General features: G+C 43.6%; 1 protein-coding gene and 1 long non-coding RNA gene across 25 annotated transcripts in view; both read right to left on the reverse strand.

Moving 5' to 3' along the window:
- LOC126517704 (uncharacterized) overlaps positions 1 to 26,672 on the reverse strand; it is a 317,963-nt gene that overhangs the window by 61,379 nt on the left and 229,912 nt on the right. For 19 of the 24 annotated variants that reach the window (XM_072285412.1, XM_072285420.1, XM_072285416.1 and 16 more), the window contains 12 exons: positions 26,522 to 26,548; positions 26,346 to 26,372; positions 23,110 to 23,136; positions 22,933 to 22,959; positions 21,673 to 21,693; positions 21,305 to 21,331; positions 21,129 to 21,155; positions 7,556 to 7,582; positions 7,380 to 7,406; positions 6,118 to 6,138; positions 1,510 to 1,536; positions 1,146 to 1,172 (listed from right to left, as the gene is read on the reverse strand). In XM_072285412.1, the coding sequence (XP_072141513.1) occupies positions 1,146 to 1,172; positions 1,510 to 1,536; positions 6,118 to 6,138; positions 7,380 to 7,406; positions 7,556 to 7,582; positions 21,129 to 21,155; positions 21,305 to 21,331; positions 21,673 to 21,693; positions 22,933 to 22,959; positions 23,110 to 23,136; positions 26,346 to 26,372; positions 26,522 to 26,548 (312 nt within the window). The remainder of the gene's footprint in view (positions 1 to 1,145; positions 1,173 to 1,509; positions 1,537 to 6,117; positions 6,139 to 7,379; positions 7,407 to 7,555; positions 7,583 to 21,128; positions 21,156 to 21,304; positions 21,332 to 21,672; positions 21,694 to 22,932; positions 22,960 to 23,109; positions 23,137 to 26,345; positions 26,373 to 26,521; positions 26,549 to 26,672) is intronic. The other 5 variants (XM_072285422.1, XM_072285419.1, XM_072285399.1 and 2 more) reach the window with 4 other exon arrangements.
- Positions 10,544 to 16,679, reverse strand: LOC140214102 (uncharacterized). The gene is made up of 4 exons (XR_011891028.1): positions 16,653 to 16,679; positions 11,987 to 12,013; positions 11,811 to 11,837; positions 10,544 to 10,568 (listed from the first exon to the last, which is right to left on the reverse strand). It is a non-coding gene; the product is annotated as an uncharacterized lncRNA (long non-coding RNA).

Genomic DNA, 26,672 nt, shown 5'->3' on the forward strand with positions numbered 1-26,672 from the left:
CAGGTCTCATCCTGGAAATTCATTTCAAGTGGATACGTCTTGCAGGGTCACAGACTACAATTAATAAATTACGATATGTGTCATAAAGCAATTAAATAAGCAGGTATTTAGTGATTGTTAATTAGTAGAACATGGGGTCAGATTTCTCATGCCAGTAATGTCCACCTCTTCGAACAATCCAGCTCAAGCAGCTCAATTATGCTACGTGCCGCAGGCGATATTCAAAAGTGCCCTTCACCCTAAAAATTATCACCCCGTAAATTGGGGCAGAAATGACGGAAGAAAGAGCATCTTACTGAATCGACCTTCCAACCCAAGCAGAAGGTATCGGAAACTTACGAGTGACATCTCCGAGAAGAGGAGCTCTATTTTCGCTGGAGGAACTTACCGTGCTTGGTTCAGTAGCTTCTGGCCGCCAAAATCAAGAAACGCATAGCGCCAGCATTATTGCGCCTATTTATATCAATGATTATGCGATCGCATATGAAGAAAAGCCCGCTTCAATATTCGTTGGCGACTACCGCGGCATATATATGCTCGCATTAAAGGAGGGCGATAAAGCTCACTACGCCCAAGCATGTTCGTTTGGATCGCTGAATGCACAGAAAGGTTTGGATCGCTGAATGCACAGAAAGACAAAATGGTGGCACCAGAGCGCTGGGGCTTCTTTGCACAGAGCAAATGTATACACTTACTCTTCGCAAGTTTATAACAAACTATAATATCAAGTCAAGAGGCGGTACAGGGCCAAAAAAAGGAAGTATTGCTATGCGAGCTAAAGCGCGGGTGTCTTCATAGATTCTGGCGGCTGGAAACAAGGAACCGATAGAGGCCGCCATATCCCTTTTATATATATGATGGCATTTGTGCTCACAGAGTAGGAACAGCCTTGTTAAATTTTCATTAGCGGTATCCAAGGCGCGAATACAGAGAGCGGAATTGAACCAAATTTGCGGAGCCAGAGCCAGTTCGCTTGGTTTAGTGTGCACATTGAAAGAAAGAGTTGCGCAGGATACATCTTGACGTTTCCCACCAAAGAGAAACGCGTTCTCTTAGAATTCACTTTTGAACCTCCATAAAAATTACAAAGGCTGCAACTGAGACAACTGTGGATGTAGAAACTCCGCTTCATTCGAGGAACTTACCGCGCCTGGTTTGGTAGTCTTTGGCCACTGAAAACAAGAAGTCAACAGAACCAGCATTATTCCGCTGAATTATATTAAGCTATTTCAGTTTGTAGAAGTGGAACACACGACCCCATTATGCATTAGAGATAGACGGGGCACGCATTAACGATTATGGAATGGGATAAAACACACTGTGCCTGGGCTTGTAAGTTTAGGTCCCTGAATGCAAGACAGACAAAATGGTGGAAAATAAGGAATTGGGTTCTAACACTGGGGAAACGTATTTCCCTATTCCAATTATTCGTTTAGTTTATAACATGTTACGATATTGCAATGCGGTAACATGGTGAAAAAAAACGACGTTAGCTTGCGAGAAACTCACCTCGCCAGGTTCTGTAGATTCTTCCCCCTGGAAACAACACACCGATAGAGGCAGCTATATAAATTCCACATATTAGATTCTATTTGCGTTTAGACAATAAGAACAGCCTGGTTCTATTTTCATTAGCTATATGCTAGGCGTAGAAAAGAAGGAGTGGAACTGAGCCATACTTACAGTGACAGAGCCTGATGGTTCCTAAATAAAATGAAAGAAGTGGTGGACAATAAATCGCATATTTTTAATTTAAGGGCAAAAGAGCTCTCTTTAAATTAACCTTTGAACCTCATTACATATTACGAGAGCTTCAACTGAGACAACTGTGGAAAAAGAAATTCTATTTCTTTCGAGGAACTTAGCACGGCCAGCTCAGTAGATTCTGGCCGCTAGAATTAACAAACCAACAGATTCTGCATTATTCCTCCGAGACATATTATGGTTTCTGAGTTTGTATAAGTGGAACAGCCAATGGGAATATTCAATAACACTAGACGAGTCATAAATTAGTGGTAGTGGAATAAGATAAAATTACAGCTTCTAGGCTCGTAGGTCCTGATCCCTGAATGCAAGGAAAGACAATATTGTGGGAAATAACGATTGGGGTCATTGCACGGAAGAAATGTATTTCACTATTCCAAAGATGTGCCCAGTTTTTAATAAATTACAATATTGCCAAATGCCGTAAGATGGTGAAAAAAAAACCTGCATTCCATTCAGAGCAACTCACCGCGCCGGGAATCAACAGACCTACAAAGCCAGCTGTATCGCTTCAATGCATAAACTCGTCCTCGTGTTGATACAATAAGGGCAGCCTGATTTTTGTTCTTACAAGCGGTGTGCTAGGCATAGAACAGCTGGAGTGGAATCAAACCGAAGTAACAGGACCAGAGCCAGTTGGTTTGGTCTCCTGTACATAGAAACATAGAAGGATGGGCAATAAACCTTGGGGTTCTAATCCAAGGAAAAAAAGACTTCGTTTTAAATTTCCTATTCAACATGATTACAAATTATGAGAACATCGAGGGTTGACAGCTGTTCAAAAAGCAACTCCCTTTCTTTCTGTGCAACATACCTCGGCCTTGTTCTGTGTATTCTGGGCACAGGAATGAAAAAAAAAAAACCCAAGAACCAGCACTATTTCTACAATTTGTTATAGTCTCCCCATTCATATAAGGGGGACACACGACAGCAATATTCATTAGCGGTAGGCGACACATACATTGTGATGGTAAAATGAGATAAAACTTACTTTGCCTTGTGTGGTTGGTTTAAATCCCTGAATACAGCGAAGCACAAATGTAGGAAAACAAGTAATTCGATTTCTACAGAAAGGAAACGTGTTTCACTGGTGTAATGAATTGTCCCGTTCATAGTAAATTACGAGGTTACCAAATGCGAAAGGACGGTGAAAAAAAAAATTTGCATACCATTGCGAGCAACTCACCCCGCTTGGTATTGTAAATACTGGCACCTGGAAACAACAAACCGATAGAGGCAGCTTTATCGCATCTACATTTAAAGTCGTCGTTGTGTTTACATAATAGGAACAGCCAGATTTTTTTTTTACATAAGCGATGTGCTGGACATCGAATAGAGGGAGTGTAATCAAGGCAAACTTACAGAACCAGATCCAGTTGGCCCGGTTTCCTGTATATATTGAACGAAAGGACAGTGCACAATATTACTTGGGATGTTCCTCCACGTGCAATCTTGGAATTTACTTTCGAACCTTATAATATATTAAGAGAGCATCGGCGGTGATGACTGTTGGAACAGGAAATCAATTTATATTCGCCGAACGTAACGCACCTGGTTCAGTGGCTTCTAGCCACTAGAACGAAGAAACTAATGCAGCCATAATTATTACTAGCATATACATTATAGTCTTCGAGTTCGTATACGGGTACAGACGACTGTAATATTCATTAGCGGTAGATAACACATACATTGTGATAGTGGAATGAGACAAAACATACTCTGCCTGGCGTGGTTGGTTTAGATCCCCCCAGTGCAACGAAGAACGAATGGTGGAGTTTAAGGAATGCGATTTCTACAGAGCGGAGTCGTACTTCACTTTGTCTCGTTTTAATATATTACGAGATTTCCAAACATGGTAACGTGGTGAGAAAATGCATTTCATTGTGAGCAACTCACCGCACCTTGTATTATAGGTTCTGGCCACTGGAAACAACCTGTAGAGGCAGCTTTGTCGCTTCTATATACGGGGTGCCCCTCTAAGTTGCTCTAAGATTTAAAAAAAAACCCGAGAGCTCTAAAGAAATAGTACCGACCGCATAGTAGCGGCAGTCGTGTGCACCTATTGCCAGTATTCTTTTTTTCATCACGAAGTAATAATTGTTTTAATTAGCCAACTTTTTAGCATTGATTGAATCGGAAACATGTCAATTATAAAGTGGTAGGGTGACTTAACCCCTGAATCAAGCATTTATTTCGTGCTGAAGTGTACCTGGTTGTTTTTTTCCATGAAAGAACAAAAGTCCGCGAAATATGTGAAATATGCATCAGGTGCGCGGAGAAATCAGCCTGATCCCTCCGGAGCAGGCGAGTGAGAAAGACCGGTTCCACTTCACATTTCGTGAAAACCCAAGTGGCAAAGTCAGGGCTGATTTCAAAATCTCGGTCTTCGGGTTTTTCAGGAAGATGTACGTGGTACGGGTGCATATGACATTTTTATCAAATCCTCCACACTGACGTCCTTGAGGTTCCGGCCTCCGCAGCGGCACTGCGCAAGACTACCTTTAGGGTTAGCAGCAAAGATTGCCAAAACGTCCGTTTCCGCTTCTCGAACTACCGTCAAGTCCTGTGTCGTTTTCTTGTGAAGATACCCGTCTCGCAAAGGACTTCGCACTTTGTAAGCATAGTTGACGGTCTAGGCCGTCCTCCACAATGCCAGATCCCGAATACCTGGGTTGTCTTCCTCTTATCGCTGCGCTCCGCCCCCAGAGCCAGGATCTTTTTAGGCTTCTGATCATTGCTGAAGGACATGACCAACATTAAAGTCTTCTTGAAGAGCAGGTCACTGGCATGGCACCATTGAGGTCTCCCGTTTTTACCTACGCACTGACACGTTCAGCCAAAATGATTTACGCAATAGGTAACAGCATAAGTTGGCCGCACAGATTCGCCAAAACCCATTAGATGGACATAACCTGCCCAGTGTTTCTGTCCATTGTTAAATTGAACAAAAGGAACATACGCTTCGGGCGTGCCTCTCTGAAGAACAAGATGAGTGCGCAAAATTACAGTCCCAAGTGCGCCGTCATGGTTTCCCGGCTTCAAAATCACCCCTACGGCTCCGCTACTCTTATCCATGGGCCAGCGGCATGTTCTCATGATGCCTCGACCATCACGTAGCGTGAACCCTTATATTGAGCTGATGCCGCCTCTAGTAAAGCTGTGTATCCCTGGCTATTCGCTTGGGAGCACTGGAGCAGCAACGCGTGAGCGCGTATCTATTTCCCATATTGTATGTTTCGCGCTCTTTTGTTTCTTCTCGAACAATGCAACGAGGCAAAGCTGGCGACGAAACAAATACCCGAGTCTGAGGTTATTAGAGCTGCCCCAGAACTTGGTAAATGACAGTTTTGCGCTTCTAGCCATAAATAAAGATTCACTCATGAAAGCAATTATTTATTTATACTTCCTGATGAAAACGACGCAGCTGCAATATGGCTACAATGCAGTCGGTGCCCCTTCTCTAACGCTCTTGCGTTTCTTTACAAATTGTGGTGCAACTCAACTAGGACACTCGTTATAAGTTCATTCTTGTGTTCATATATTAGGAACAGCGTGGATATTTTTTTTTCCTAGAAAATATGCAAGATAAAGAGTCGAGGGAGTACAATCAAGAAAAACTTCTAGCAACAGAGCCAGTTGGTTACCTTTTTTATAGATATATAAACAATAGTGAACAGTATAAATTCAGGTTTTACTCAAAGGACAAAAGTGCAATTCTTGAATTCACTTTTGAAACTCATTGTAAAGTACGAAAACACCCACGGTGACAACTGTTGGAACAAGAAGTCAATTTCTTTTCGTGGAGCTTACCGCGCCTGGTGCAGTAGTTCTTGGTCCCTAGAATAAAGAAACCAATAGAACAAGCATTATTGCTCCCATGCATGTTATAGGCTTTGTTTTCTGATAAATGGGATACACGACTGTAATATTCATTAGCGGTATATGCCGAGAGATATGCCGCGATAGCGCGATGAGGTTGAACTTACTTCGCCAGGCCTGGTTGGTTTAGATCCCTGAACGCAAGGAAAGAGAAAACGGTGGAACATAAGGAATTGTGTTTATACACAGCGGAAATGTATTTACCTACTATAAAATGTTCTGCCTTTTATGATAAATTACGAGTTTTCCAAATGTTGCAAGATGATGAAAAAATCTGCATTCCATTGCGTGAAACTCAGCGCGCCTGTTATTGTAGACTCTGACCACTGGAAACAAGAAACCGGTAAACGGAGCTTCATCGCTTCCATATATAAGGTCACCCTGGCGCTCATGTAATAGGAGCAAGCAGCTTTTTTTGTTCGTAAGCGATATGCTAGGCGTAGAATAGAAGGAGTGGAACTGAGCCATACTTACAGTGACAGGGCCAGATGGTTCCTGAATAAAATGAAAGAAGTGGTAGACTATAAACCATATATTTTTACTTTAAAGAAAATGTGCTCTCTTTAAATTAACCTTTGAACCTCATTACATATTATGAGAGCTTCAACTGAGACAACTGTGGAAAAAGGAATTCTATTTCTTTCGAGGAACTTAGCACGGCCAGCTCAGTAGATTCTGGCCGCTAGAATTAACAAACCAACAGATTCTGCATTATTCCTCCGAGATATATTATGGTTTCTGAGTTTGTATAAGTGGAACAGCCAATTGGAATATTCAATTACTCTAGACGAGTCATAAATTAGTGGTAGTGAAAAAGATAAAATTACTGCTTCTAGGCTCGTAGGTCCTGATCCTTGAATGCAATGAAAGAGGATATTGTGGGAAATAAGGATTGCGGTCTTTGCACGGAAGAAATGTATTTCTCTATTACAATGATGTGCTCAGTTTTTAATAAATTACGATATTGCCAAATGCCGTAAGATGGTGAAAAAAAAAACTGCATTCCATTCAGGGCAACTCACCGCGCCGGGAATCAACAGACCTACAAAGCCAGCTGTATCGCTTCAATGCTTAAACTCGTCCTAGTTTTGATACAATAAGGACAGCCTGATTTTCGTTTTTACAAGCGATGTTCTAGGCATAGAATAGTTGGAGTAAAATCACGCCAAAGTAACAGGACCAGAGCCAGTTGGTTGGGTCTCCTGTACATATACAAGCATAGAACGATGGGCAATAAACCTTGGGGTTCTAATCCAAGGGAAAAAAAACTTCGTTTTAAATTTCCTATTCAACATGATTACAAATTAGAAGAACATCGAGGGTTGACAGCTGTTCAAAAAGCAACTCCCTTTCTTTCTGTGCATCATACCTCGCCTTGTTCTGTATATTCTGGCCACAGGAATGAAAAAAAACCCTACAGCCAGCACTATTTCTACAATTTGTTATAGTCTCCCCATTCATATAAGGGGGACACACGACAGCAATATTCATTAGCGGTAGACGACACATACATTGTGATCGTAAAATGAGATAAAACTTACTTTGCCTTGTGTGGTCGGTTTAAATCCCTGAATACAGCGAAGCACAAATGTCGGAAAACAAGTAATGTGATTTCTATAGAAAGCAAACGTATTTCACTGGTATAATGAATTGTCCCGTTCATAGTAAATTACGAGGTTACCAAATGCGAAAGGACGGTGAAAAAAAAAATTTGCATACCAGTGCGAGCAACTCACCCCGCTTGGTATTGTAAATACTGGCACCTGGAAACAACAAACCGATAGAGGCAGCTTTATCGCATCTACATCTAAAGTCGTCGTTGTGTTTACATAATAGGAACAGCCAGATTTTTTTTTTACATAAGCGATGTGCTAGACATCGAATAGAGGGAGTGTAATCAAGGCAAACTTACAGAACCAGATCCAGTTGGCCCGGTTTCCTGTATATATTGAACGAAAGGACAGTGCACAATATTACTTGGGATGTTCCTCCACGTGCAATCTTGGAATTTACTTTAGAACCTTATAATATATTAAGAGAGCATCGGCGGTGATGACTGTTGGAACAGGAAATCAATTTATATTCGCCGAACGTAACGCACCTGGTTCAGTGGCTTCTAGCCACTAGAACGAAGAAATTAATGCAGCCATCATTATTACTAGCATTTACATTACAGTCTTCGAGTTCGTATAGGGGTACAGACGACTGTAATATTCAGCAGCGGTAGATAAGACATACATTATGATAGTGGAATGAGATAAAACTTACTCTGCCTGGCGTGGTTGGTTTAGATCCCCCCAGTGCAACGAAGAACGAATGGTGGAGTTTAAGGAATGCGATTTCTACTGACCGGAGTCGTACTTCACTTTGTCTCGTTTTAATATATTACGAGATTTCCAAACATGGCAACGTGGTGAGAAAATGCATTTCATTGTGAGCAACTCACCGCACCTTGTATTATAGGTTCTGGCCACTGGAAACAACCTGTAGAGGCAGCTTTGTCGCTTCTATATACGGGGTGCCCCTCTAAGTCGCTCTAAGATTTAAAAAAAAAACCTGAGAGCTCTAGAGAAATAGTACCGACCGCAGAGTAGCGGCAGTCGTGTGCACCTATTGCCAGTATTCTTTTTTTCATCACGAAGTAATAATTGTTTTAATTAGCCAACTTTTTAGCATTGATTGAATCGGAAACATGTCAATTATAAAGTGGTAGGGCGACTTAACCCCTGAATCAAGCATTTATTTCGTGCTGAAGTGTACCTGGTTGTTTTTTTCCATGAAAGAACAAAAGTCCGCGAAATATGTGAAATATGCATCAGCTGCGCGGAGAAATCAGCCTGATCCCTCCGGAGCAGGCGAGTGAGAAAGACCGGTTCCACTTCACATTTCGTGAAAACCCAAGTGGCAAAGTCAGGGCTGATTTCAAAATCTCGGTCTTCGGGTTTTTCAGGAAGATGTACGTGGTACGGGTGCATATGACATTTTTATCAAATCCTCCACACTGACGTCCTTGAGGTTCCGGCCTCCGCAGCGGCACTGCGCAAGACTACCTTTAGGGTTAGCAGCAAAGATTGCCAAAACGTCCGTTTCCGCTTCTTGAACTACCGTCAAGTCCTGTGTCGTTTTCTTGGGAAGATACCCGTCTCGCAAAGGACTTCGCACTTTGTAAGCATAGTTGACGGTCTAGGCCGTCCTCCACAATGCCAGATCCTGAATACCTTGGTTGTCTTCCGCTTATCGCTGCGCTCCGCCCCCAGAGCCAGGATCTTTTTAGGCTTCTGATCATTGCTGAAGGACATGACCAACATTAACGTCTTCTTGAAGAGCAGGTCACTGGCATGGCACCATTGAGGTCTCCCGTTTTTACCTACGCACTGGCACGTTCAGCCAAAATGATTTACGCAATAGGTAACAGCATATGTTGGCCGCACAGATTCGCCAAAACCCATTAGATGGACATAACCTGCCCAGTGTTTCTGTCTATTGTTAAATTGAACAAAAGGAACATACGCTCCGGGCGTTCCTCTCTGAAGAACAAGATGAGTGCGCAAAATTACAGTCCCAAGTGCGCCGTCATGGTTTCCCGGCTTCAAAATCACCCCTACGGCTCCGCTTACGCTTATCCATGGGCCAGCGGCTTGTTCTCATGATGCCGCGACCATCACGTAGCGTGAACCCTTGTGTTGAGCTGATGCCGCCTCTAGTAAAGCTGTGTATCCCTGGCTATTCGCTTGGGAGCACTGGAGCAGCAACGCGTGAGCGCGTATCTATTTCCCATATTGTATGTTTCGCGCCCTTTTGTTTCTTCTCGAACAAAGCAACGAGGCAAAGCTGGCGAGGAAACAAATACCCGAGTCTGAGGTTATTAGAGCTGCCCCAGAACTTGGTAAATGACAGTTTTGCGCTTCTAGCCATAAATAAAGATTCACTCATGAAAGCAATTATTTATTAATACTTCCTGATGAAAACGACGCAGCTGCAATATGGCTACAATGCAGTCGGTGCCCCTTCTCTAGAGCTCTTGCGTTTCTTTACAAATTGTGGTGCAACTCAACTAGGACACTCGTTATAAGTTCATTCTTGTGTTCATATATTAGGAACAGCGTGGATATTTTTTTTCCTAGAAAATATGCAAGAGAAAGAGTCGAGGGAGTACAATCAAGAAAAACTTCTAGCAACAGAGCCAGTTGGTTACCTTTTTTATAGATATATAAACAATAGTGAACAGTATAAATTCAGGTTTTACTCAAAGGACAAAAGTGCAATTCTTGAATTCACTTTTGAAACTCATTGTAAAGTACGAAAACACCCACGGTGACAACTGTTGGAACAAGAAGTCAATTTCTTTTCGTGGAGCTTACCGCGCCTGGTGCAGTAGTTCTTGGTCCCTAGAATAAAGAAACCAATAGAACAAGCATTATTGCTCCCATGCATGTTATAGGCTTTGTTTTCTGATAAATGGGATACACGACTGTAATATTCATTAGCGGTATATGCCGAGAGATATGCCGCGATAGCGCGATGAGGTTGAACTTACTTCGCCAGGCCTGGTTGGTTTAGATCCCTGAACGCAAGGAAAGAGAAAACGGCGGAACATAAGGAATTGTGTTTATACACAGCGGAAACGTATTTACCTACTATAAAATGTTCTGCCTTTTATGATAAATTACGAGTTTTCCAAATGTTGCAAGATGATGAAAAAATCTGCATTCCATTGCGTGAAACTCAGCGCGCCTGTTATTGTAGACTCTGACCACTGGAAACAAGAAACCGGTAAACGGAGCTTCATCGCTTCCATATATAAGGTCACCCTGGCGCTCATGTAATAGGAGCAAGCAGATTTTTTTGTTCGTAAGCGATATGCTAGGCGTAGAATAGAAGGAGTGGAACTGAGCCATACTTACAGTGACAGGGCCAGATGGTTCCTGAATAAAATGAAAGAAGTGGTAGACTATAAACCATATATTTTTACTTTAAAGAAAATGTGCTCTCTTTAAATTAACCTTTGAACCTCATTACATATTATGAGAGCTTCAACTGAGACAACTGTGGAAAAAGGAATTCTATTTCTTTCGAGGAACTTAGCACGGCCAGCTCAGTAGATTCTGGCCGCTAGAATTAACAAACCAACAGATTCTGCATTATTCCTCCGAGATATATTATGGTTTCTGAGTTTGTATAAGTGGAACAGCCAATTGGAATATTCAATTACTCTAGACGAGTCATAAATTAGTGGTAGTGAAAAAGATAAAATTACTGCTTCTAGGCTGGTAGGTCCTGATCCCTGAATGCAATGAAAGACGATATTGTGGGAAATAAGGATTGCGGTCTTTGCACGGAAGAAATGTATTTCTCTATTACAATGATGTGCTCAGTTTTTAATAAATTACGATATTGCCAAATGCCGTAAGATGGTGAAAAAAAAAACTGCATTCCATTCAGGGCAACTCACCGCGCCGGGAATCAACAGACCTACAAAGCCAGCTGTATCGCTTCAATGCTTAAACTCGTCCTAGTTTTGATACAATAAGGACAGCCTGATTTTCGTTTTTACAAGCGATGTCCTAGGCATCGAATAGTTGGAGTAAAATCACGCCAAAGTAACAGGACCAGAGCCAGTTGGTTGGGTCTCCTGTACATATACAAGCATAGAAGGATGGGCAATAAAGCTTGGGGTTCTAATCCAAGGGAAAAAAAAACTTCGTTTTAAATTTCCTCTTCAACATGATTACAAATTAGAAGAACATCGAGGGTTGACAGCTGTTCAAAAAGCAACTCCCTTTCTTTCTGTGCATCATACCTCGCCTTGTTCTGTATATTCTGGCCACAGGAAGGAAAAAAAAACCCAAGAACCAGCACTATTTCTACAATTTGTTATACTCTCCCCATTCATATAAGGGGGACACACGACAGCAATATTCATTAGCGGTAGACGACACATACATTGTGATCGTAAAATGAGATAAAACTTACTTTGCCTTGTGTGGTCGGTTTAAATCCCTGAATATAGCGAAGCACAAATGTCGGAAAACAAGTAATGCGATTTCTATAGAAAGCAAACGTATTTCACTGGTATAATGAATTGTCCCGTTCATAGTAAATTACAAGGTTGCCAAATGCGAAAGGACGGTGAAAAAAAAATTTGCATACCATTGCGAGCAACTCACCCCGCTTGGTATTGTAAATACTGGCACCTGGAAACAACAAACCGATAGAGGCAGCTTTATCGCATCTACATCTAAAGTCGTCGTTTTGTTGACATAATAGGAACAGCCAGATTTTTTTTTTACATAAGCAATGTGCTGGACATCGAATAGAGGGAGTATAATCAAGGCAAACTTACAGAACCAGATCCAGTTGGTTCGGTTTCCTATATATATTGAACGAAAGGACAGTGCACAATATTACTTGGGATGTTACTCCAAGTGCAATCTTGGAATTTACTTTAGAACCTTATAATATATTAAGAGAACATCGGCGGTGATGACTGTTGGAGCAGGAAATCTATTTATATTCGCCTAACATAACGCGCCTGGTTCAGTGGCTTCTAGCCACTAGAACGAAGAAACTAATGCAGCCATAATTATTACTAGCATATACATTATAGTCTTCGAGTTCGTATACGGGTACAGACGACTGTAATATTCATTAGCGGTAGATAAGACATACATTGTGATAGTGGAATGAGACAAAACATACTCTGCCTGGCGCGGTTGGTTTATATCCCTCCAGTGCAACGAAGAACGAATGGTGGAGAATAAGGAATGCGATTTCTCCAGAGCGGGAACGTACTTCACTTTGTCTCGTTTTAATTTATTACGAGATTTCCAAACATGGTAACATGGTGGTTTTCATGACGAGGTAATAATTGTTATAATTAGCGAACTTTTTAGCATTGATTGAATCGGAAACACGTCAATTATAAAGTGGTAGGGCAACTTAACCCCTGAATCAAGCAGTTATTTCGTGCTGAAGTGTACCTGGTTGTTTTTTCCATGAAAGAACAAAAGTCCGCGAAATATGTGAAAATGCATCAGGTGCGCGGAGAAATCAGCCTGATCCCTCCAAAGCAGGCTAGTGAGAAAGACCGGTTCCACTTCACATTTCGTGAAAACCCAAGTGGTAAAGTCAGGGCTGTTTTCAAAATCTCGCTCTTCGGGTTTTTGATGAAGATGTACGTGGTACGGATGCATATGACATTTTTTTTAAATCCTCCACACTGATGTCCTTGATGTTCCGACCTCCGCAGCGGCATCGCGCCAACTACCGTGACGGTTCGCAGCAAAGAATGCCAAAACGTCCGTTTCCGCGTCTTGAACTACCGTCACAGTCCTGTGTCGTTTTCTTGTGAAGCTACCCGTCTCGCAAAGGACTTCGTGCGTTGTAAGCATTGTTGACGGGCTAGGCCGTCCTCCACAATGCCAGATCCCGGATACTTTGGTTGTCTTCCTCTTATCGCCGTGCGCCGCCCCTAGAGCCGGGATCATTTTTGGCTTCTGATCATTGGGGAAGGACATGACCAACATTAACGTCTTCTTGAAGAGCAGGTCACTGGCATGGCACCATTGAGGTCTCCCGTTATTACCTACGCACTGACACAACCAGCAAAAATCATTTACGAAAACCGTAACAGCATATGCTGGCCGCAAGGATTCGCCACACCCCATTACATGAACATAACCTGCCCACTGTTTCTGTCTATCGCTAAAGGGAACAAAAGGAACATACGTTCCGGGGGCGCCTGTCTGAAGAACAAGATGAGTGCGCAAAATTGCCGTCACAAGTGCGCCGTCATGGTTTCCCGGCTTCAAAATCGCCCCTACGGCTCCGCTACGCTTATCCATGGGCCAGCGACATGTTCTCATGATGCCGCGACCATGACGTAGCGTGAAGCCTTGTATTGAGCTGCTGCCGACTGTAGTAAAGCTGTGTAGGTGGTGGTGATAAACTTTATTGAAAGGGGGAAGGGTAAAGAGGGACGTGGGTGAGGGTTAGGGCTCAAGTAAGGCCCTGGGCCTGCTTGTCCTTTTCCGCCCAGTCCACCAGTTCAAGTTGTCGCTCGACGTCCCCGGAACTGAGCCAGGCTGTCCAGTCAGTCTCGCTGCTGACGGGGGGATGAGAGAACGGGAGCGAGGTGCATTCCCACATTATGTGTGTTAGTGTTCCTGTTTCTGAACAGAGCCTACATTTGTCGCTTTCCCTGCCCCCTGTGATTTTAAGTCGCCGAAACGCGACCGCTTGCGTTTTGTCGAGTTGCTTGGCCGGTGGTGGCAGCGCGCGACGCCTCATGCGATACCGATGAGCTATTTCATAATAAGTCTCGCAGGGTTCCTCGTGTCTCTCCTCCTCATTCACGCCGTCCGCATCCGCGGACGAGGCTCGGCGCGCGAGATCTCGAGCCAAACTGTGAGCCGACGCGTTGCCGGGCACAGCCGCGTCAGCGGGGGTCCACACGAGGGTTTTCAAGCCGCTTAGGGGGCGTCGTGTGAGAACATGGTACGCCTGTTTGCAAATTCTACCACGGACGAAATTGCCGATGGCCTGCTTGCTGTCGCTGATGACGGTATTCGCTACCGCATGCATGGCTATGGCAATCGCGGTTTCCTCCGCTTCCACCACTCGGCCAGCCGTGATTGTTGTATGTTCTATCAGTCCTCCGTTGTGATCCGCTACCACCGCGGTCATGAGCTCGCCCCGAGGGTGTCTGGCTGCGTCTGTGTAGAGCATTCCATCTTGCGAGCCGTAGCGTCGCCAAATGGCTTCACTACGGGCCTGCCGACGGCCCTGATGGAACTCGGGGTCCATGTTGTGGGGTAGAGGTGGGGCATAAATATGCCCCCTGACCTTTCGCGGAATCGTAATGTACTCTATCCCCTCGGGGATAGCCTCGAGACTAACCTTCCGGAAGACGATGCGGCGAGCCGGGGTTAGCGAGAGACGACGGACTTAGGCTGTGTGGTGAGCGTCTAAGAGCTCCTCGATCGTGTTATGCATGCCTAAGGCCTCTAGCCTTGCGGTGGCCGCGTGGTCCGGAAGGCCCAAGGCTGCCTTTGTGCTTCGTTGGATCATGGTGTTCAATTTGGCGAAGTCCGTGGCTGCGAGTTTGACATATGGTGTTGAGTACATGGTTCTGCTGGTTATGTATGCCTGCACAAGCCGAAGCAGATCGCCCTCGCCCATGCCGTGGTGCCGATTAGCCACCCGGCGAATGAGCTGTAGTGTGTAGTTGGTCGCCCTCTGGAGTTTCTTTAACATGAGCCCGCAGCGCAGCGTGTTCTGAAAGTCTAGCCCCAATATTTTGATACTGGGGCGCTCCGGGATGGTAAGTTCTCCGACCTTAAGTTCAACGAAGCACCTTCTCCGTGGTAATCCCCTGGGACATCTACTTCTGCCGGGCTTGATCAGGAGGTATTCGGATTTTTCCGGTGAGCACGTCAGGCCCCTCGACTCCGCATAAGCTTGTACGACGTCGATGCCGCGTTGCATGATCTCTTGAAGAGTTTGTGGATCATCCGCCGCTGCCCATAACGTCACGTAGTCAGCGTAGAGGCTGTGGTGAAGCCCAGGGATAGAGCACAGCAGTTCCGGGAGCCCGCGCATCACCGCGTTAAAGAGAAAAGGGGAGATGACTGATCCCTGCGGCGTGCCTCGGCTCCCCAGCTCTATAAATTCAGTTTCATGTTCGCCGACTTTGATCCGGCACTTCCGGTCGGTGAGAAAGTTTCGGACGTATTGGTATGCTCGGTTTCCGACACCCAGTTGGGTCAGGCCCTCGAGCAGCGCTGCGTGGGCGACATTGTCGAAGGCCTTCTTCAGGTCGAGGCCCAGGAGGCACCGGAATCGGCGAGCGTCCGCCGAACTTTCGGGTTGCATCACCTGCCTTTTTAACTGAAGGAGCACATCTTGGGAGGACAGGTGTGGCCTGAAACCAAACATAGAGTGGAGGAACTCGTCCCCATCTTCTACGTGTTCATTGAGACGGTCTAGGACCACGTGCTCCATCAGTTTGCCGACGCATGATGTGAGTGAAATCGGCCTGAGGTTGTCCGCATTGAGTGGTTTGCCTGGTTTTGGTATAAAGACGATCGTTGACGTCTTCCACTCTTCCGGGATGGAGCCCGTCTTCCAGCATTCGTTAATGAACTCGGTGAGCTGCTCCATTGCGGCCTCGTCCAGGTTGCGTAGGATCTTGTTGGTAACGCGGTCCGAACCCGGCGCCGAGTTCGTCCGCAGCTTGTAGGCGGCTGCCGACACCTCAGCGAACGTAATGTCTTCGTCTATGTGCGCATTCGGCCGGCCCTGGTAGGCCGCAGGTAACGGTGTCTTGAGTTGCGGGCCGATGTACTTGTCTCGCATCTGTGTATCCCTGGCTATTCGCTTGGGAGCCCTGGAGCAGCAATCCGTGAGCGCGTATCTATTTCCCATATTGTATGTTTCGCGCTCTTTTGTTTCTTCTCGAAAAAAACAACGAGGCAAAGCTGGGGACGAAACAAATACGCTATGCGGAGGTTATTAGAGCTGCCCTACAACTTGGTAAATGACAGGTTTGCGCTTCTAGCCATGAATAAGGATTCACTCATGCAAGCAATTATTTATTAATACCTCCTGATGAAAACGACGCAGGCTGCAATATAGCTACAATGCAGTCGGTGCCCCTTCTCTAAAGCTCTTACGCTTCTCTTTAAATTGTGGTCCAATATAACTAGGACACTCGTTATAAGTTCATCCTTGTGTTCATATATTAGGAGCAGCGTGGATTTTTTTTTTCATAGAAAATATGCAAGACAAAGAGTCGAGGGAGTACAATCAAGAAAAACTCAAAGCAACAGAGCCAGTTGGTTTCCTTTCTTGTAGATATATAAACAATGGTGAACAATATGAATCCGGGTTTTGCTCAAAGGACAAAAGTGCAATGTTGGAATTCACTTTTGAAGCTCATTATAAAGTACGAAAACATCCACGGTGAGAACTGTTGGAACAAGTAGTCAATTTCTTTTCGTGGAACTTACCGCGCCTGGTGCAGTAGTTCTCGGTCCCTAGAATAAAGAAACCAATAGAACAAGCATTATTCCTCCAATGTATGTTATAGGCTTCGTTTTCTGATAAATGGGATACACGACTGTAATATTCATTAGCGGTATATGCCGAGAGATACGCCGCAATAGCGCGATGAGGTTGAACTTACTTCGCCAGGCCTGGTTGGTTTAGATCCCTGAATGCAAGGAAAGAGAAAATGGTGGAACATAAGGAATTGTGTTTATACACAGCGGAAACGTATTTACCTATTCTAAAATGTTCTTCCTTTTATGATAAATTACGAGTTTTCCAAATGTTGCAAGATGATGAAAAAATCTGCATTCCATTGCGTGAAACTCAGCGTGCCTGTAATTGTAGACTCTGACCACTGGAAACAAGAAACCGGTATACGGAGCTTCATCGCTGCCATATTTAAGGTCACCCTGGTGCTCATGTAATATGAGAAACCAGATATTTTTGTTCGTAAGCGATATGCTAGGCGTAGAATAGAAGGAGTGGAACTGAGCCATACTTACAGTGACAGGGCCAGATGGTTCCTGAATAAAATGAAAGAAGTGGTAGACAATAAACCATATATTTTTACTTTGACTACATAAGTGCTCTCTTTAAATTAACCTTTGAACATCATTACATATTACGAGAGCTTCAACTGAGACAACTGTGGAAAAAGAACTTCTATTTCTTTCGAGGAAATTACCGCGGCTTGCTCTGTAGATTCTGGCCGCTAGAAACAACGAACCAACAGATTCTGCATTATTCCTCCGAGATACATTATGGTTTCTGAATTTGTATAAGTGGAACAGTAACTTAGAATATTCAATTACACTAAACGAGTCATAAATTAGTGGTAGTGGAATAAGATAAAATTTCTGCTTCTAGGCTCGTAGGTCCCGATCCCTGAATGCAATGAAAGACAATATTGTGGGAAATAAGGATTGGGGTCCTTGCACGGAAGAAATGTATTTCACTATTCCAATGATGTACCCAGTTTTTAATAAATTGTGATATTGCCAAATGCCGTAAGATGATGAAAAAAAAACTGCATTCCATTCAGAGCAACTCACTGCGCCGGAAATCAACAGACCTACAAAGGCAGCTGTACCGCTTCAATCCATAAACTCGTCCTGGTGTTGATACAATAAGGACAGCCTGATTTTTGTTTTTACAAGCGATGAGCTAGGCATAGAATAGCTGGAGTGGAATCAAGCCAAAGTAACAGGACCAGAGGCAGTTGGTTGGGTCTCCTGTACATATAGAAACCTAGAAGGATGGGCAATAAACCTTGGGGTTCTCATCCAAGGAAAAAAAAAAACTTCTTTTTATATTTCCTCTTCAACATGATTACAAATTACGAGAACATCGAGGGTTGACAGCTGTTCAAAAAGCAACTCTCTTTGTTTCTGTGCATCATACCTCGCCTTGTTCTGTATATTCTGGCCACAGGAATGAAAAAAAAAACCCAAGAACCAGCACTATTTCTACAATTTGTTATACTCTCCCCATTCATATAAGGGGGACACACGACAGCAATATTCATTAGCGGTAGGCGACACATACATTGTGATGGTAAAATGAGATAAAACTTACTTTGCCTTGTGTGGTGGTTTAAATCCCTGAATACAGCGAAGCACAAATGTCGGAAAACAAGTAATGCGATTTCTACAGAAAGGAAACGTATTTCACTAGTATAATGAATTGTCCCGTTCATAGTAAATTACGAGGTTGCCAAATGCGAGAGGACGGTGAAAAAAATTTGCATACCATTGCGAGCAACTCACCCCGCTTGGTATTGTAAATACTGGCACCTGGAAACAACAAACCGATAGAGGCAGCTTTATCGCACCTACATCTAAAGTCGTCGTTGTGTTGACATAATAGGAACAGCCGGATTTTTTTTACATAAGCGATGTGCTGGACATCGAATAGAGGGAGTATAATCAAGGCAAACTTACAGAACCAGATCCAGTTGGTTCGGTTTCCTGTATATATTGAACGAAAGGACAGTGCACAATATTACTTGGGATGTTACTCCAAGTGCAATCTTGGAATTTACTTTAGAACCTTATAATATATTAAGAGAACATTGGCGGTGATGACTGTTGGAACAGGAAATCAATTTATTTTCGCCGAACGTAACGCGCCTGGTTCAGTGGCTTCTAGCCACTAGAACGAAGAAACTAATGCAGCCATAATTATTACTAGCATTTACATTATAGTCTTCGAGTTCGTATAAGGGGTACACACGACTGTAATATTCATTAGCGGTAGATAAGGCATACATTGTGATAGTGGAATGAGATAAAACTTTCTCTGCCTGGCATGGTTGGTTTATATCCCCCCAGTGCAACGAAGAACGAATGGTGGAGTTTTAGGAATGCGATTTCTACAAAGCGGAAACGTACTTCACTTTGTCTCGTTTTAATTAATTACGAGATTCGCAAACATGGTAACGTGGTGAGAAAATGCATTTCATTGCGAGCAACTCACCGCACCTGATATTATAGATACTGGCCACTGGAAACAACCTGTAGAGGCAGCTTTGTCGCTTCTATATACATGGTGTCCCTCTATGTTGGTCTAAGATTTAAAAAAAAAAACCAAGAGCTTTAGAGAAATAGTACCGACCGCATAGTAGCGGCAGTCGTGTGCACCTATAGCCAGTATTTTTTTTTTCATCACGAAGTAATAATTGTTTTAATTAGCCAACTTTTTAGCATTGATTGAATCGAAAACATGTCAATTATAATGTGGTAGGGCGACCTAACCCCTGAGTCAAGCATTTATTTCGTGCTGAAGTGTACCTGGTTGTTTTTTCCATGAAAGAACAAAAGTCCGCGAAATATGTGAAATATGCAACAGGTGCGCGAGAGAAATTAACCTGATCCCTCCAAAGGAGGCGAGTGAGAAAGTCCGGTTCCTCTTCAAATTTCGCGAAAACCGAAGTGGCAAAGTCAGGGCTGTTTTCAAAATCTCCGTCTTCAGGTTTTTGATGAAGATGTACATGGTACGGGTGCGAATGACATCTTTTTATAAATCCTCCACTCTGGCGTCCTTGAGTTTCCGGCCTCCGCAATGGCATCGGGGAAGACTACCGTTAGGGTTCGCAGCAAAGAATGCCAAAACGTCCGTTTCCGCTTCTAGAACTACCGTCACAGTCCTGTGTCGTTTTCTTGTGAAGATACCCGTCTCGCAAAGGACTTCGTACGTTGTAAGCATAGTTGACGGTCTAGGCCGTCCTCCACAATGCCAGATCCCGGATACCTTGGTTGTCTTCCTCTTATGGCTGCGCTGCGCCCCCAGAGCCAGGGTCTTTTTAGGCTTCTGATCATTGGGGAAGGACAGGACCAACATGAATGCATTTTAGGCTTCTGATCATTGCTGAAGGACATGAGCAACATTACCGTCTTCTTGAAGAGCAGGTCACTGGCATGGCACCATTGAGGTCTCCCGTTATTGCCTACGCACTGACACGTCCAGCCAAAATGATTTACGCAATAGGTAACAGCATATGTTGGCCGTACAGATTCGCCAAAACCCATTAGATAGACATAACCTGCCCAGTGTTTCTGTCTATTGCTAAATTGAACAAAAGGAACATACGTCCCGGCGAGCCTATCTGAACAACAAGATGAGTGCGCAAAATTAGTACCAAGTGCGCCGTCATGGTTTCCCGGCTTCAAAATCACCCCTACGGCTCCGCTACGCGTATCCATGGGCTAGCGCCATGTTCTCATGATGCCGCGACCATGACGTAGCGTGATGCCTTGTATTGAGCTGCTGCCGCTTCTAGCAATGCTGTGTATCCCTGGCTATTCGCTTGGGAGCCCTGGAGCACCAACGCATGAGCACGTATGTATTTCCCAAATTGTATGTTTCGCGCTCTTTTGTTTCTTCTCGAAAAAAAGAACGAGGCAAAGCAGCGGACGAAACAAATACGCTATTCGGAGGTTATTAGAGGTGCCCGACAACTTGGTAAATGACAGGTTTGCGCTTCTAGCCATGAATAAAGATTCACTCATGAAAGCAATTATTTATGAATACTTCCTGATGAAAAAGACGCAGGCTGCAATATGGCTACAATGCAGTCGGTGCAACTTCTCTAGAGCTCTTGCGTTTCTTTTTAAATTGTGCTCCAATTTAACTAGGACACTCGTTCTAAGTTCATCCTTGTGTTCATATATTAGGAACAGCGTGGATATTTTTTTTCCTAGAAAATATGCAAGACAAAGAGTCGAGGGAGTACAATCAAGAGAACCTTACAGCAACAGAGGCAGTTGGTTTCCTTTCTTGTAGATATATAAACAATGGTGAACAATATAAATTCAGGTTTTACTCAAAGGACAAAAGTGCAATGCTTGAATTCACTTTTGAAGCTCATTATAAAGTACGAAAACATCCACGGTGACAACTGTTGGAACGAGAAGTCAATTTCTTTTCGTGGAACTTACCGCGCCTGGTCCAGTAGTTCTTGGTCCCTAGAATAAAGAAACCAATAGAGCAACCATTATTCCTCCGATGTATGTTATAGGCTTCGATTCCTGATAAGTGGAATACACGACTGTAATATTCGTTAGCGGTATATGCCGAGAACTATGCCGCGATAGAAGGATGAGGTTGAACTTACTTCGCCAGGCCTGGTTGCTTTAGATCCCTGAATGCAAGGAAAGAGAAAATGGTGGAACATAAGGAATTGTGTTTGTACACAGGGGAAACGTATTTACCTATTCTAAAATGTTCTCCCTTTTATGATAAATTACGAGTTTTCCAAATGTTGCAAGATGATGAAAACATGCTGTATTCCATTGCGAGAAACACAACGCGCCTGTTATTGTAGATTCTGACCACTGGAAACAAGAAACCGTTACACGGAGCTTCATCGCTTCCATATATAAGGTCGCCCTTGCGGTCACGTAATATGAGCAACCAGATATTTTCGTTCGTAAGCGATATGCTAGGCGTAGAATAGAAGGAGTGGAACTGAGCCATACTTACAGTGACAGGGCCAGATGGTTCCTGAATAAAATGAAAGAAGTGGTAGACAATAAACCATATATTTTTACTTTAACGACAAAAGTGCTCTCTTTAAATTAACCTTTGAACCTCATTACATATTACGAGAGCTTCAAATGAGACAACTGTGGAAAAAGAAATTCTATTTCTTTTGAGGAACTTAGTGCGGCTGGCTCTGTAGATTCGGGCCGCTAGAAACAACGAACCAACCGATTCTGCATAATTCCTCCGAGATATATTACGGTTTCTGAGTTTGTATAAGTGGAACAGCCAATTGGAATATTCAACAACACTAGACGAGTTATAAATTAGTGGCTGTGGAATAAGATAAAATTACTGCTTCTAGGCTCGTAGGTCCTGATCCCTGAATGCAATGAAATACAATATTGTGGGAAATAAGGATTGGGGTCTTTGCACGGAAGAAATGTATTTCTCTATTGCAATGATGTGCTCAGTTTCTAATAAATTGCGATATTGAGAAATGCCGTAGGATGGTGAGAAAAAAACTGCATCCCATTCACAGCAGCTCACCGCGCCGGGAATCAACAGACCTACAAAGCCAGCTGTATCGCTTCAATGCATAAACTCGTCCTAGTGCTGATACAATAAGGACAGCCTGATTTTTGTTTTTACAAGCGATGTGCTAGACATAGAATAGCTGGAGTGGAATCAAGCCAAAGTAACAGTACCAGAGCCAGTTGGTTGGGTCTCCTGTACATATAGAAACATAGAAGGATGGGAAATAAACCTTGGGGTTCTAATCCAAGGAAAAAAAAACTTCGTTTTAAATTTCCTCTTCAACATGATTACAAATTACAAGAACATCGAGGGTTGACAGCTGTTCAAAAAGCAACTCCCTTTCTTTCTGTGCATCATACCTCGCCTTGTTCTGTATATTCTGGCCACAGGAATGAAAAAAACCCAAGAGCCAGCACTATTTCTACAATTTGTTATAGTCTCCCCATTCATATAAGGGGGACACACGACAGCAATATTCATTAGCGGTAGACGACACATACATTGTGATGGTAAAATGAGATAAAACTTACTTTGCATTGTGTGGTTGGTTTAAATCCCTGAATACAGCGAAGCACAAATGTTGGAAAACAAGTAATGCGATTTCTACAGAAAGGAAACGTATTTCACTGGTATAATGAATTGTCCCGTTCATAGTAAATTACGAGGTTGCCAAATGCGAATGGACGGTGAAAAAAAAATTGCATACCATTGCGAGCAACTCACCCCGCTTGGTATTGTAAATACTGGCACCTGAAAACAACAAACCGATAGAGGCAGCTTTATCGCATATTCATCTAAAGTCGTCGTTGTGTTGACATAAAAGGAACAGCCAGATTTTTTTTTTTACACAAGCGACGTGCTGGACATCGAATAGAGGGAGTATAATCAAGGCAAACTTACAGAACCAGATCCAGTTGGTTCGGTTTCCTGTATATATTGAACGAAAGGGCAGTGCACAATGTTACTTGGTATGTTACTCCAAGTGCAATCTTGGAATTTACTTTAGAACCTTATAATATATTAAGAGAACATCGGCGGTGATGACTGTTGGAACAGGAAATCAATTTATTTTCGCCGAACGTAACGCGCCTAGTTCAGTGGCTTCTAGCCACTAGAACGAAGAAACTAATGCAGCCATAATTATTACTAGCATTTACATTATATTCTTCGAGTTCGTATAAGGGGTACACACGACTGTAGTATTCATTAGCGGTAGATAAGACATACATTGTGATAGTGGAATGAGATAAAACTTACTTTGCCTGGCGTGGTTGGTTTAGATCCCCCCAGTGCAACGAAGAACGAATGGTGGAGTATAAGGAATGCGATTTCTACAGAGCGGAAACGTACTTCACTTTGTCTCGTTTTAATTAATTATCAGATTTCCAAACATGGTACCATGGTGAAAAAAAAATGCATTTCAGTGCGAGCAACTCACCGCACCTGATATTATAGATTTTGGCCACTGGAAACAACCTGTAGAGGCAGCTTTGTCGCTTCTATGTACGGGATGTCCCTCTAAGTTGGTCTAACATTTAAACAAAAAGCCGAGAGCTCTAGAGGAATAGTACCGACCACAAAGTAGCGGCATTCGTGTGCACCTATAGCCAGTATTTCTTTTTCACCACGAAGTAATATTTGTTTTAATTAGCGAACTTTTTAGCATTGATTGAATCGGAAACACGCCAATTATAAAGTGGTAGGGCAACCTAACCCCTCAATCAAGCATTTATTTCGTGCTGAAGGGCGCCTGGTTTTTTTTTTTTTTTTTATGAAAGAACAAAATCCCGCGAGATATGTGAAATATGCAACAGGTGCGCGGAGAAATTACCCTGATCCCCCCAGAGCACGCGAGTGAGAAAGTCCGGTTCCTTTTCACATTTCGTGAAAACCCCAGTGGCAAAGTCAAGTAAAACTCTTGCTTGGGCTAGTTGGTTCCTGCTTGAAGTAGTAAAGGCAAGGCGCAGAAGACCAGGACTCAGGAAGAAGAACACAAAGGACAAGACTGGCGCCACTCGAGACTGGCAAGCTGATACGGCGATCATGTTGACGCACAATATGGCAGGATCGGTGCGAAAGCTTTGTTGAAAGAAAGGGCCCAATGTCGAAGAAATATGCTCAAGCAAAACTCTTGCTTGGGCTAGCTGGTTCATGCTTGAAGTAGTAAAGGCAAAGCGCAGAGTGGCGCCGGTCCTGTCGTTTGTGTTCTTCTTCCTGAGTCCTGGTCTTCTGCGCCTTGCCTTTACTACTTCAAGCATAAACGAACTAGCCCAAGCAAGAGTTTTACTTGAGCATATTTTTTCTACATTGGGCCCTTTCTTTCAACAAAGCTTTCGCACCGATCCTGCCATATTGTGCGTCAGCCTGATCGCCGTCTTAGCTTGCCAGTCTCGAGTGGCGCCGGTCCTGTCGTTTGTGTTCTTCTTCCTGAGACCTGGTCTTCTGCGCCTTGCCTTTACTACTTCAAGCATAAACGAACTAGCCCAAGCAAGAGTTTTACTTGAGCATATTTTTTCTACATTGGGCCCTTTCTTTCAACAAAGCTTTCGCACCGATCCTGCCATATTGTGCGTCAACCTGATCGCCGTCTTAGCTTGCCAGTCTCGAGTGGCGCCGGTCCTGTCGTTTGTGTTCTTCTTCCTGAGTCCTGGTCTTCTGCGCCTTGCCTTTACTACTTCAGGCAAAGTCAGCGCTGTTTTGAAAATCTCGGTCTTCAAGTTTTTGATGAAGATGTACATGGTACGGGTGCATATGACATTTTCTTTAAATCCTCCACACTGATGTCCTTCATGTTCCGGCCTCCGCAGCGGCATCGCGCCAACTACCGTGATGGTTAGCAGCGAAGAATGCCAAAACATCCGTTTCCGCTTCTTCAACTACCGTCACAGTCCTGTGTCGTTTTCTTGTGAAGATACCCGTCTCGCAAAGGACTTCGTGCGTTGTAAGCATTGTTGACGGGCTAGGCTGTCCTCCACAATGCCAGATCCCGAATACCTTGGTTGTCTTCCTCTTATCGCCATGCTCCGCCCCCAGAGCCAGGATCATTTTAGGCTTCTGATCATTGCTGAAGGACAGGACCAACATTAATGTCTTCTTGAAGATCAGGTTACTGGCGTGGCACCATTGAGGTCTCCCGTTATTACCTACGCACTGACACGTCCAGCCAAAATGAGTTACGCAATAGGTAACAGCATATGCTGGCCGTACAGATTCGCCAAAACCCATTAGATGGACATAACCTGCCCAGTGTTTCTGTCTATTGCTAAATTGAACAAAAGGAACATACGCTCCGGGCGCGCCTATCTGAAGAACAAAATGAGTGCACAAAATTACAGTCCCAAGTGCGCCGTCATGGTTTCCCGGCATCTAAATCACCCCTACGGCTCCGCTACGCTTATCCATGGGCCAGCGGCATGTTCTCATGATGCCGCGACCATCACATAACGTGAAGCCTTGTATTGAGCTGCTGCCGCCTCTAGTAAAGCTGTGTATCCCTGGCTATTCGCTTGGGAGCCCTGGAGCAGCAACGCGTGAGCGGGTATCTATTTCCCATATTGTATGTTTCGCGCTCTTTTGTTTCTTCTCGAAAAAAACAACGAGGCAAAGCTGGGGACGAAACAAATACGCTATGCGGAGGTTATTAGAGGTGCCCTACAACTTGCTAAGTGACAGGTTTGCGCTTCTAGCCATAAATAAAGATTCACTCATGAAAGCAGTTATTTATTAATACTTCCTGATGAAAAAGACGCAGGCTGCAATATGGCTACAATGCAGTCGGTGCCCCTTCTCTGGAGCTCTTACGTTTCTTTTTAAATTGTGGTCCAATTTTATTAGGACACTCGGTATAAGTTCATCCTTGTGTTCATATATTAAGAACAGCGTGGATATTTTTTTTCTAGAAAATATGCAAGACAAAGAGTCGAGGGAGTACAATGAAGAAAAACTCACAGCAACAGAGCCAGTTGGTTTCCTTTCTTGTAGATATATAAACAATGGTGAACCGTATAAATCCGGGTTTTACTCAAAGGACAAAAGTGCAATGCTTGAATTCACTTTTGAAGCTCATTATAAAGTACGAAAACATCCACGGTGAGAACTGTTGGAACAAGAAGTCAATTTCTTTTCGCGGAACTTACCGCGCCTGGTGCAGTAGTTCTTGGTCCCTAGAATAAAGAAAGCAATAGAACAAGCATTATTCCTCCGATGTATGTTATAGGCTTCGTTTTCTGATAAATGGGATACACGACTGTAATATTCATTAGCGGTATATGCCGACACATATGCCGCTATAGTGGGATGAGGTTGAACTTACTTCGCCAGGCCTGGTTGGTTTAGAACCCTGAATGCAAGGAAAGAGAAAATGTTGGAACATAAGGAATTGTGTTTATACACAGGGGAAACGTATTTACCTATTCTAAGATTTTCTCGATTTTATAATAAATTACGAGTGTTCCAAATGTTGC

Source organism: Dermacentor andersoni, chromosome 11, assembly GCF_023375885.2.
Source record: "Dermacentor andersoni chromosome 11, qqDerAnde1_hic_scaffold, whole genome shotgun sequence".
NCBI classification, from domain to species: Eukaryota; Metazoa; Arthropoda; class Arachnida; order Ixodida; family Ixodidae; genus Dermacentor; species Dermacentor andersoni.